Source organism: Nannobrachium achirus (assembly GCF_963921795.1).
Source record: "Nannobrachium achirus genome assembly, chromosome: 5".
NCBI classification, from domain to species: domain Eukaryota; kingdom Metazoa; phylum Chordata; class Actinopteri; order Myctophiformes; family Myctophidae; genus Nannobrachium; species Nannobrachium achirus.
This window is the reverse complement of record NC_137814.1, coordinates 67,410,556-67,424,008: the sequence shown is the minus strand read 5'-3', so window position 1 is coordinate 67,424,008 and position 13,453 is coordinate 67,410,556. Positions and strand designations below refer to the sequence as shown.

General features: G+C 43.8%; 1 protein-coding gene across 1 annotated transcript in view; it reads left to right on the top strand.

Annotated features, from left to right (window-relative positions):
* Nucleotides 1-13,453, top strand: part of LOC308285272 (uncharacterized protein) — a gene marked incomplete at its 5' end in the record, with an annotated part of 59,138 nt that overhangs the window by 21,696 nt on the left and 23,989 nt on the right. The window contains 3 exons of the mRNA XM_080725988.1: nucleotides 2,661-2,963; nucleotides 6,000-6,305; nucleotides 6,561-6,863. Coding sequence (XP_080582114.1) covers nucleotides 2,661-2,963; nucleotides 6,000-6,305; nucleotides 6,561-6,863 — 912 coding nt within the window. The remainder of the gene's footprint in view (nucleotides 1-2,660; nucleotides 2,964-5,999; nucleotides 6,306-6,560; nucleotides 6,864-13,453) is intronic.

Below are 13,453 nucleotides of genomic sequence, written 5' to 3'. Positions count from 1 at the left end.
GCTATGCCTGCTTGCTTTCTATGCATGATCCCAACGAGCAATTTGAGGGCTAAATGACGTAATTTGACCGTTTAAACGTCAACAAGACGTCTAGCTAAAACTAGTTTAAAACTAGTTTAAAATTGCAATTTTTTAGACTAGACATTGTATCACCGTCATTTAAACGGCTACATTTCGCCGTTAGCGGCCGCCGAAAGTAGTGAAAATGTTGGCAGCCTGCAGGGTTTAAAATCAAAATGTCTTGGTTCTGAGAGCTGTACCCTACCTGGACCACCGCAACTGTTCGAATTTGTAATGCATTCTTGCACTGTTATTATTTGACACAGGGAGTCGACGGGGTTCGAACTCGGGAACTTCTGTTAAAGTTGTACCATGTAACTTTTTTTATAAAACAAATCTTAAAGTTGTCCTAACTCTTAAATCGCTAAAGTTTTAGAACACCCACTCCGTTATTTTCAGCTTCTGAAGCCTTCTCTTTATATGTTTTCTATGATCCTGACCGGGGTCCGGTTTTCGTGCAAAAACTACGTCATCATACACTATCGGCCAATCACAGCGAGGGTTATACACTGCCGGCCAATCACAGCGCATCTTGAAGTGGGGTCGCTAGCTATCACAATAGGGCGGCCATATTTGTAGGCGCCCGTGTGTCTCTATCTATACTCGGGTGAAACACTCCGTTTCTCCGGAATGCCTGAACGCACAGGAACCAGGGACCCCTCTAAAGATAGATATCGGCGAGGTGGAGGCAGACGCGGGGGTGACGCGGGGGTGTGAGGCCCGGTCCGCGGCGAAAAACGGCCGAAAGACGCGGACGCTACTGACCACTAGTTGAGCAACTTACACAGTATAGCTTTAATGAAACCTGTGCGCTACCGCTGGACCACGGAAACTGCTTGAATATGTGATGTGTTCCAGCACTATTAGTAGTTGACATATCGCCTCCCGCTGTTCGTTTTAGGTCGGTGCATTTTGTTTGACAACGCAAACTAACTTTATATTGATGCATATAGCTATAAAACGATTTTATTTAATCATTATCATATGGTGGGGGTGGGGATGTGGCCGGGGAGACATGCAGTCTTGTGTGTTTGTGTCTGTTGGTGTCAGAATGAATCATGTAACTCAGAGAAGTAATAGTATGCTGTCATGAGCAGCACCACGGCATTACGCCATTATTTATTACACTTTTAGAATTTTTCAAAGGACGTATTGCCCAGCACGTCTTTTAGACGTCTAAAAGATGTGCAATGGCCAGAAAACTGCTCAGTGGATGCAAACTACAACTATTAAGGTAGAACCAGGAGATCTAATCATTTCAAACTATATTGTTTAATGGTTTAAAAATGGTATGAACCAAGACGAACTATAAACGTATAAATCGCGGCTAAAACTAACTAGACCATATATTGATCATTGGCTCTTAAAATTATTTTAGTCCAATATTTGAAAGTCAGGTGTCTATATTAAATGTGTTTATTTCATCGACTAGTGTAGAATAATGCATTAATTGCGATGGGCTAGATTTGGTCTGTTTCGACCTAATTTCAACTGGTTGAAATGAGGTCTAACCAGATACCAGACGGCTAGATGGGGTCTAGTGCTCACTGGGATGCCTCATACGAAAAACCAAGCTAATGGTTTGCTTGGTAATTCAATGTATTCTCTATGCAAACCAGCTTTTAAAATTTCCAAGCTGGGAAAAAAGCTTGCAAATGTTAAAAGCTGGTTTGCATAGAGAATACATTGAATTACCAAGCAAACCATTAGCTTGGCTTTTCATAGTGAATGCAGCATGAGAACAGAGGCTAGAACGGTCTGGGGACAGCTGGAGTTAGAGCACACTTCCATGTCTCTGCGACACATAGATTGCGTCGGATGGTAGTTTTAAAACTTTAACTGCTGTCTGTGAGAGCAGCGCACCATTCATTCACTCTCTGTGTGCATGCGTTGTGTCACACACAGTGTGTGTGTGTGTGTGTGTGTGTGTGTGTGTGTGTGTGTGTGTGTGTGTGTGTGTGTGTCGTTCGTGAACTAAAATGAAGACTGACTTTTGCATAATGATTTGGTCCCAGTCATCGTTTATTCACGTGGGTGTTCGTCTCGTCTAGTCTAGTTTTCGTCCATTGGAAAATGGTCGTTGACGAACATATTTCGTCATACTTTAACGAAACGAACCCTAACCCTACTTTAAGACCCTAACCCAAACAAAACGAAATTAACACTAGCGCACAGTGCATCGCTTCCTTCTCCTCCTCGTCCAACAATAACACACATCTTCCAGTTCCAAGTAAAGGCTGACTTACAATTAATTTGTCGTACAACGTGCTGCATGACGAAAATAGCAGATCTACAAGCTTACAACGCATCGCTTCCGTGACACGTTTGCTTGTAGATCTGCTATTTTCTGCACATGCATGGAAACTTGCAGGATATTGTATATTTCGAATCGTTTGCATTCACAATAAAAGCTTATCAGCATTATGACAATGACAGTGGGAAAGGATAACAGATTCAGTGGCATTTCACATTGCATCAAATAGTTCATTTTGAACTGAACTTTGAACTAGTTCATATAGAAAGTGAACTTTCCCAATGCTGGTTAACCCTAGAATAGAGACAGGAGAGTTCTTAATGTTTATTCTATTGTCTGTGTACAGCGTCTTATGATGTCAGGTTGGTGGGAGGAACCAGCAACTGTACTGGTAGACTGGAGGTGAAACACCAGAGAGAATGGAGAAAAGTGTTTCATTTGTTCTGGAACCAGAAGTCATCACCTGTAGTGTGTAGACAGCTGGGCTGTGGCTCTGTTGTTTCTACAGAAGAGAGACGTGGTTCTACAGATCAACCTACATGGTATTTTACATCTAGATGTGTTGGATCTGAATCTTCACTGAGGGAGTGTGGAGGAGGAATGGATTCGTCGAGGACCTCCTCCTCCAGTCTGGAGCTGATCTGTTCAGGTAACAAACAATGACTTCAACAATGACACTAATCTATACTGTCTGTCAGTGATCTTGTTTATACATTTAGAAATAAAGGACATTGGCCCGTGTTCTGTAGACAAGTGCTTCTCAAACTTTTCAGGGCCCGTTAGACAATCATATTTGAACTGCATGGGGACCCCCCAAAATAATCATAGTTGAACAGGGGACCCCCCAAAATAATCTTATAATCATATTTGAACTGGGGACCCCCCCAAATAATCTTATAATCATATTTGAACAGGGGACCCCCCCCCCCCAAAAAAAAAAAATAAATAATAATAATCTTAAAATCATATTTGAACTGGGGACCAAAAAAAAAAAAATACTGTATTGTGCTGAATTGTCTTTATTTTAATTTAAAATGATTATAGAAATACATTCTGTGGTTTTTAACTTATTGTTTAACATTTTAATGTTTTCATATCTTTAAATGCATATGACAATATGGTACCAAACTTAATGTAAAGGTACAGTAACACAACAGAAAATAAACTGTAGTCTCATGGTATTTCTGATAGCAGTTAAATAAACTGTAGTCTCATGGTATGTCTGATAGCAGTAACAATCAGGATATCAGTGAATAAGCAATTAGAGGGTAGCAGGGGTCCAAAAAATTAGACCTGTAAAGCCTGTATCAGAGTCTACGGTGGAGACCTATCCACCGCAAATTTGAGGTGGAAAGCTTTCCACCTCAAGTCAGAAAATAAGTGCAGGCCATCATAGTCACGGCCCACGGTGAAGTCCTTTACCCCGTCTAGACCGGTTCAGGTCGACCAATCAGTGAACGGGGTGTAGAGCCTGCCTGTCTGATAGTAAAAACAGAGAGATGTGTTGGGACTCACGGTGTAAAGCTCTCCACCGTGAGGAATGATGTAACGTTGTAGTTTCATGACTCAAAAAGACTCGAAAAGACTACACCACGGTGTAAAGCCTTCCACCACGGACCCGACTATGATACAGGCTTCAGAATCTAACTTCCCCCCATTCAAGTGAACGGGGGCATAAGCATTCACCAGGTTAGCATTCACCAGTGTGGTCAGGTTAGCATTCACCAGCCTTGAACAGGGGAGTTCCGAGGGGAGTGAGAAAATGATAACACCGGCACCGACAGTGATTGGATCAGGTCTGAAATGGAGCCAGGGAAAATGCACCAGATCTGGCCGGGACTTTAGACCTGTACTGTGTTGATGCTTATTGTCACCATTACTTTCGTCTTTTTGTCTCAAGAGTGTTGAGCGCACCTCCCTGCCTCTCCACAGCTACAGCGGAGGCTTGCGGTTGGGTCATTATGAAGGTGTGCGTGCATGCTGCTCACTGCGCTGTGTCCTCGAGTTAGTAGAGCACTATGGATTTTAGAATGTAATTACAACGTGTAACGTCTATTTAAAAATACAGAAATTACAGTTGTGTCTATTATAAACATATATATTTTTTAAGCTCGGATGCTCTCAACAAATTTTCCCCCTTGGGATAATAAAGGTATCTATCTATCTATCTATCTCTCAGATCCTTGCAGGTAAATGAATGTCAGAATGCCCTGAACGAGACCCGCGACCATTGGACCCTATCCAACCCCGCCCGAGGGACACGGCAGTATTTTAGCCCCGAACCGGATCAGTTCTCAGTTCGGCTCTCGGGTAATCGGTTCCAGGCAGACCCGTGCTACCCTCTAGTGTGCAAGTGTGCCTGCCATGCAATGGCAAAACACTTATTGTAATCCGCCATACTTAAATACATAAGTAATGTTCTGCCAAAATCTCGGCACATAATAACTGCCCCCACCCCCTCAATATATACATCAAAACATGCGGCTCGGGTGCTATTACTTTTCTTTTCCGATCCGTGTTACCATGGCGACGTAATTCGCAAAAAACAACGCCCAAAAACACCATTGACTTGAATGGGGGACTCACAAAAAAAATACAAAGTAAATGGCGCCACATTACTCTGGCATAATTTTGCCTAGCAACGTGATTTCAACTTAAAAAACACTCGCACAACGTTGGACTTTTTCCAGCCAATAGGGACGAGCTGTAATTGATTAAGCCCCGCCCCCTCTGTATTCCTATTGGCTGGGCTTTAAACGGCCATAACTCCAGTTCACAGCATGGTACCGTCTTGAAACTTGGTGTCAAACTCGGTGGGTGGTCCCACAGACCTAACCACTACTTCCAAATGCTAATATTAAAAATGCTAATGTTAACGCTAAAATGCTAATGCTAATGTTAAAATGATTTAATGCTAATGCTAAAATGCTAATGCTACAAATGCTAATATTAAAAATGCTAATGCACACACTTAGCGAGCTGCAGGCACACTTAAACATTTGTAGGAATGTTCTTGTTTGGTTAAAATACTGTTCCTCACCGATGGTACAAAACTACCCCATGCAGGGGTGTTTGGTCGCTACACGGGACACCACAACGTTCCCACAGTAGCATCAGAGAGGCTGAACGCAGCAGGGTGCTAAACACACCTGAACAGAGAGAACTACACCAAGCAGGGTGCTAACACAACTGAAAAGAGAACTACACCAAGCAGGGTGCTAACACAACTGAAAAGAGAACTACACCAAGCAGGGTGCTAACACAACTGAAAAGAGAACTACACCAAGCAGGGTGCTAACACAACTGAAAAGAGAACTACACCAAGCAGGGTGCTAAACAGCGGCTGGCGGCACGCCAACATCACAGTAATCCTGCTCTTCTCGTCACCCACACATCACAACTTCTCCTCTGTTGTATTTGCGTATTTTCACAATGTTTGTCTCGTTATTAGTTGACAGTAGTGTAGGCCTATGTATTACTGCATTAATTATGCATTAATTATATTTTATCAAATAAAGTATTAAAAAGGTCTAAAAGTCATTAAATTGTCACTTTCTCTGTCTGTCTGTCTGTCTGTCTGTCTGTCTGTCTGTCTGTCTGTCTGTCTGTCTGTCTGTCTGTCTCTGTCTGTCTGTCTGTCTGTCTGTCTGTCTGTCTGTCTGTCTGTCTGTCTCTCTCTCTCCAGAGGCAGTGAGGTTGGTGAATGGTCCTGGTTGGTGTTCAGGCAGAGTGGAGGTGAAGTCTGATCAGTCGTGGCTCTCAGTGTGTGAAGGTGACTTTGACCAGCAGGATGCAGAGGTGGTCTGTAGGGAGCTTGGCTGTGGGGCTCCTTCAGTCCTCCAGGGGGCGCTCTATGGAGAAGGGAAGGCACCCATGTGGACCAAAGAGTTCCAGTGTGAAGGCAGTGAGTCTGTTCTCCTGGACTGTAGAACCTCAGACTCAACTAGAAACACCTGCTCACCTGACAAGACTGTTGGACTCACCTGCTCAGGTAAAAGACAAACTACACTTTATTGATTATTAGTTTACAGTCAAAGTAATATGACTTTTTGAACCACTTCAAACCTATAGTCCACTGTATTCCCAAGGCTGTATACCAGGCCCAGTGCCAGTACTTTCAGCGCACCAGATCTACAAGCTGTAATGTGAGGAGTTGTGAGCTTAGAGATCGTCTATGTTGGCAGACAGTTAACCCTAGAATAGAGACCGGAGAGTTCTTAATGCTTATTCTATTGTCTGTGTACAGAGCCTGATGATGTCAGGTTGGTGGGAGGAGCCAGCAACTGTACTGGTAGACTGGAGGTGAAACACCAGAGAGAATGGAGAACAGTGGTTCCTTATTATGTCTGGAACCAGAAGCATTCATCTGTAGTGTGTAGACAGCTGGGCTGTGGCTCTCTTGTTTCTACAGAGAGGAGACTTGGTTCTACAGATCAACCTACATGGTGGATTCGATCTGAATGTGTTGGATCTGAATCTTCACTGAGGGAGTGTCGAGGATTAATGGAGTCTAGGACTTCCTCCTCCAGTCTGGAGCTGATCTGTTCAGGTAACAAACAATGACTTCAACAATGACACTAATTTATACTGTGTGTGTGTGTGTGTGTGTGTGTGTGTGTGTGTGTGTGTGTGTGTGTGTGTGTGTGTGTGTGTGTGTGTGTGTGTGTGTGTGTGTTGCTCCCAGGGGTGTAGTTGTCCCGATTTAAAATTAAATAAACACGGAACTGAAAGTTCCTATGATTGGCCGCTGGTTGCGCTGTTCTGGTACCAGAAGCAACATGTTCCATTCATTTCCCCCGATTTGATTTTCTTACCTTAATAAACATTGTCATAAATACTTTATGGTTCCTATCTCTAGTTTAAAGCCTAGTTTCAATCACCATGATATGCATTTTGTGAAAATATGGTCCCATTTATGTTATAATTGATGTTAGATAGACACCTTTATTATCCCACGGGGGAAATTCAGTTGCCCAGAGGCAGAACAGCAGTTAAGGTTAAAAGTTACAGAGAAGTAAGAAAAAGAAAAAAAGAGTACTGTATTGTACAGTCCAAAGAGCAACACAAAAAAAGATAAATAAAACATAATGTTTCGAAAGCTATTGCAAAAAAAAAGAAGAAGAATCTATACATAAAGTGAGCACGAAACATTCAACGCTCATAAGTGACACGTCACACACACAAAAAAGCTATACTCAAAGCATAACTTAACAAACAGTGCCAAACAAAAAAAAGTGCACTTAACAGTCATTGCTAGTCAATGCAGTCATGCAACACAAGTATCACACCGCCATATCAACACCGCAATAGTACACAGTACAACCAACACAACCCAATAGTGCAGGGCCAGAAAATAAGTGACCAAAGTCAGTGCAAATAAGTCAAGAATATAATTATACAGTATATATATTATTTTGTTCCCTTTTTTAAGCAATAATGGGAGCCACAGCAAGACGCCACAGCAACCCTCTCAGGGAGAAGTATGTTAGAGGTCAGAGTCAGTACAACGTTTGTGCCAGTAGTGCAAGGTAACAGTTGTCCTAGGTAATCCTATTAGGCCTAGGCAACCTAACCAAAGATCTCAGGGTAGAGGGGATGGGAGGAATTCTCCAAGATGGCGACCAGCTTCCTAGCTGTACGCACCCTGGCTATTTCCTCCACCCCCTGCCCGCTCTGTTGTTGCCCCCCCCCCCCCCCCCCCCCCCAGCAAGATATTCCAAAAAAAGAGAACACTATCCATAACTGACTGGTAGAACATCTGAAGCATCTTGTTGCACACGCCAAACGATCTCAGTCTTCTCAGGAGGAACAGCCTGCTCTTCCCCTTGCTGAGGATCGCCTCAGCGTTGTTAGACCAGTCCAAAGAGCTGTTCAGGTGCATTCCAAGGAATTTGTAGTTGTCCACAAACTCCACCACCTCTCCGTTTATGGTGCTAGGCACCGGGGGAACACGATTAGTCGTACGAAAGTCCACAACCATCTCCTTGGTCTTGCTAGCATTAAGCCGGAGATGGTTGGCCTCGCTCCACTGCACAAAGTCCTTCACCACACCATCATGCTCAGTCGTGTTTTCACCAGAGATCCGGCTGACCACCACGGTATCATCTGAGAACTTCTGTAGATGACAGGTCTTGGAGTTGAAGCGGAAATCAGAAGTGTAGAGAGTGAACAGGAAAGGAGAGAGTACAGTACCCTGCGGGGCACCCGTATTGCACACCAGCACATCAGATCTACAGTTCTGTAGCCTCACGTACTGCGGTCTGCCCGAGAGGTAGTCCGTAATCCATGCCCCTTTCCACCCCCATCAGTGCGAGCTTCGCCGCAAGCAGAAGAGGCTGGATAGTGTTGAAGGCGCTGGAGAAGTCAAAAAACATGATTCTGACTGTGCAGCCCAGATCTTCGTTCGCCAGCTCCCCTGTGACTGACGATCACGCCTAATACATTTTTTTTCTTTTTTCTTTTTTACGGGAAAACTCGGGAAACTCTGGCCATGGCAGCCTGAGACTACTGTAATAACTCGGGAAACTCGGGCCTTGGCAAGGTATGAGTTAAGGAGGTCAATGATTTCCTTTGTCATCCACGGTTTGTTGTTAGAGAAACAGCGGACCTTCTTATTAGGAACACATGCATTCTCACAAAAAATATGTAGTCAGTGATGACCTGACAAAGGCTATCAACATCCTCTCCATGCTCACTGAAAAATGAGTCCCAATCTGTCATCTCAAATTCAAATCTGAGTTTCTCCTCCACCTCCTCAGACCAGCACTGCACATCCCTAGTTCTAGCTGGAACCCGTCTCACCACTGGTAGATAGGATGGGACCAGTTTCACCATGGAATGATCAGAGCCATCAACAGGGGGGAGGGGGACACAGCTGTATGCATTCCTGACATTAGCATACAGTAGATCAAGTGTGTTTTCACCTCTAGTTTTGCACGTGACATATTGGGAGAAATCAGGCAGAACACTAGAGACTTTCACCTGGTTAAAATCACAGTTCACCAGAATGATAGCACTAGGATAATGTGTCTGGAAGTTAGCCACAGTGGAAACAATAATGTCTCTTGCCGACGCTGTACTGCCGCTTGGCGGACAGTACACAGTCAGTAGGACAACAGATGTGAATTCCCGTGGGAGGTAGAAAGGCCTCAGTACAAGCGCCAGGAGTTCAATATCGGAGTTCAATACACCGCTTAATACAAGTTTATCCCCTGCCCTGACCTACAACACAGCTCTCTAGAAACTGTATGGGTGGAAGTGATTCTTAAGAAAGCTAAAAACATACTAATCGGTGCCATCTATAGACCGCCCGACCAAAATGATTTCTGTGAGTTACTGGAGGAGAGCCTAGCACCGGTGGACAATGTTGAAAAATACATTATTGGGGATTGGAACATAGACTTGCTTCGTAAAGAAGCTCCTCTCTTCAAAAAGTTCAAAAAGCTATGTAATCAACAGGGTTTCACTCAGCTCATCACCAAGCCAACTAGGGTTACAGATAACTCTCAAACTACCATAGATCTCATTGTAACCACAGACAAAGCTAAAGTCACCGCGAGTGGGACTATTGAATGTGGTGGCCTAAGCGACCAAGATATAATTTACTGCACCCGTAAAATACATAAGTCCAAAGCTGACGGCCACAAAACAGTTGAAGCTAGAAACCTCAAAACCTACTCTAGCGAAGCCTTTAATCTCAAACTGGAGAAATCAGACTGGTCCCCAGTACTAGCTAGCACTCAGGTCGATGAAGCCTGGCTGGGCTTTAAATCCGTTTTCAACACTACCCTAGACGAAGTGGCTCCTTTGCGTAGGGTCAGGGTTAAAGCCCGCTCACAGCCATGGTGGAATTCGTATATTTATGAATCAATAAAACTCAGAGACAAAAAATACTCTGAGAAACGCAAATGTAATCACAAACTCAAAAAAGGCCCCAATAAACACCTTGAAGACAAACTCCAAATAGTCAGTTTAGAGTTTAATAAACTAAGAAACCGGACAACCTCCTTAATCCATTCTGCCAAAAAAAAACTATGTGGTTGAGAAAGTCGAGGAAAACATCCGCAAACCACGAGACCTATGGAAGCTATTTAAAACCCAGCTAGGCTGTGGCGCTAAACTTAGATCCATAGCCAGCAACATATCCATCCAAACACTGAGAGTCTTGATGTAGCCAAAAACCTCAACATCTACTTCACCTCCATGGCCAAAAATCAAACTGCCCGCTCCATCTGGGCTGTTTGGTGTTAGGCACATCTTGAAATTCTACAGGAACCTTGGGGTACGCAAAGACAACTTTAAACTTGCCACGGTGACAACTGATGAAGTGTTTAAAAAACTGCGCTCCCTACCTAAATACAAGGCCGCTGGCCATGACAAAATCGCCCCCAAATTTGTCATAGACTCAGCTGCCACCATTGCCCCAATCATCACCCACATTATTAATCTATCTATCAAGCAGTGTTATGTCCCCCAGGACTTCAAATTAGCTGAGGTAACCCCACTGCACAAAAAAGGCAGTAAACTTGACCCTGGTAACTACAGGCCAATCTCAATCCTTAGTTCCATCTCTAAGGTAATGGAAAAAATTGTCTATGAACAGGTGGCTAAATATCTTGAAGAGAATAAACTGATCTATGAGTTCCAGTCTGGCTTCAGAGAGTCCTATTCCACAGATACATGCCTCATCTATTTGAATGATTACATCAAACGTGAAATTCACGATGGCAAATATTGCGGCATGGTCATGCTGGAACTCCAGAAGGCATTTGACACCATCGATCATTCTATTCTAATTGAAAAACTCAAAGCTATTGGTCTTGACAGCACAGCAGTGAGATGGATGCACTCTTACTTGGTGGGGAGGGAACAGATGGTGGAAGTCAACGGAACCCTGTCCCCCCCCCCCCCCCCCCTCCCAGTAAACTGTGGAGTACCTCAAGGGAGTATACTAGGACCACTGTTGTTCTTAATATACGTAAACGACATGTCATCTGCTTGTGACTGCAATCTGTTTCTGTTCGCGGATGACTCGGCTCTCCTAGTCTCAGGCAGAGACATATTGCAGGTTGAAAAGGCCCTTGACTGTGAACTAAACATGATCTGCACCTGGTTCAATGACAACAGACTCTCAATTCACCTAGGTAAAACTGAATGTATCCTCTTTGGATCTAGTCAGAACCTTAGCCTAGTTGAGAACTTCACAATTAAAGTAGGTGACACTGATAGAAAGAAAAAAACACATCTGCTACCTAGGTTGCATCCTGGAGGCTAACCTATCCAGTGAAAAAATGTCTACCAAGGTAATCAAAAAAGTCAACCAACAAATTTGTTTCTTGCAAAGGGTTGCCCCGCTGATCAATATTAAATCTTGAAAGACACTAGGAGGTGCTCTTATTGGGCCCCTCATTGATTACGGAGTCCTTGTCTGGTATCGCGACGCCCCAGCTGCTTTAAAGTTAAAGCTCCAAACAGCCCAGAACAAACTAATTAGGGTTGTGCTTGGTCTTCAACCTCAGACCCACCTTACCGATCATCACCACGAAAGCGTGGGGTGGCTCGAAGTAGCTGACAGAGTACAGCATCTTGCAATGGGCCTGGTGTACAAGATTCACTACACCTCCAAGATACCCATGTACCTGGCAAACTACTTCTTAAAGGTCAAGGATGTTCACGATCACAACACCAGAGGTAGCTCCACTAATCATCATCAATGTAGATTTAACAGTAAACAAGGCTCTAACTCGTTCTCCTGCTATACCATCAACATGTGTAACGCCCTTCCACAAGCCTTAAAGGAGAGCAAATCCCTAGCCTCCTTCAAAATTGGTATGAAAAATCACCTTCAGACAGCTGCTAGTGCTACCCGTGACTTGTAAATAGACTAAGCCCCCATGTTCCCCCCCCCCCCCCCCTTTTTATTTTTTCTCTGCCTTTGTATTTGATGTTATGCTTTTGAAACTGATATTATCCTAGATAAAGTACTATGTTCTATCCTTCTGTCTTTCAATGTTATATGAGATACTTAAAGTGTGGTTCCTGTGGAAATAAGCCTCGGCTTTCTAGGATCTCCTTTTAGTTGACCTTGTACCAGTGATCTGTACTGTCATGAAACTGTACTTTTTTCTATTGCAAACTGCTAATAAATTCTTCAATCAATCAAAGTTACTGATCTGTTTTTTCACTGTAGCGTTCCCTTCCGTGCACCAATCCTTGTTGATATAAACAGCAATGCCTCCCCCCCCCCTTTAAGTTTCCCGTTGGCTTTTTCAATCACCCGATCTGATCTGATCAGCGTAAAACCAACGGCAGAGATTGGCCCGTCTGGGCAATAACTATTTAACCAAGATTCAGTTAAACAAATAAGACTAGCACTCGAGTACTCACTCTGTGACAAAATCAGGGTAGCCAATTTGTCTGCTCTGCGGTCATTTTGAATGGACCTAATGTTTCCCAGAAGAACAGCTGGAATTAATGGCCTTTTAATCAAGGAGTTACGTCTCCATTTCGCCCTCTTTTCTCCCTTGTGAAGTCCACTACTTCTCCCCCGACTACTAGTCCTGCATTTGGGAAAAATAATGTCTTTTGGGGGCACGGAGGGCTGGTCCTTGAGCGATAAAAGAAACTCTATGCTGTATTGTATTCGCGCTGCATGCGCTAGTGCGTTCCGCGTCACGTCCCCGACCCGATCAACCGAGATCACACGGACGGCAAGTCCTTCATAGGTCTGCAGCTGCTGCGACCGCATCGATGCGAGTAGGCGCACCGATGCGCGTATGTTATAGCAGGGTATGCTTTAGCAGGGGCTTGTGATCATAGGCTTGTGATGATTCTTCTTCGCAAAATTTAATTTTGTTGGTTATTGATTAATCACAACAACCGAGAGGGAGGCGACTGGCTTGTGTTTTTCATTCAGCCAAATCAGTCTCACTTGCATTTCAAATCGTATCCTTTGACTGGCTGGTGATATATAACTTAACTGACACAAGGTAGGCTACTTATTATAAACATAGCCTACTTGTGTGGATGATATAGATACATTTGACTTGAGTGAAATCTTGATAAGGGAGTTCTGCCAAACCCGCGGTGGCATGTGTGCAGCGGAATAGAGACACACGGGCGCCTACAAATTCACGCCCA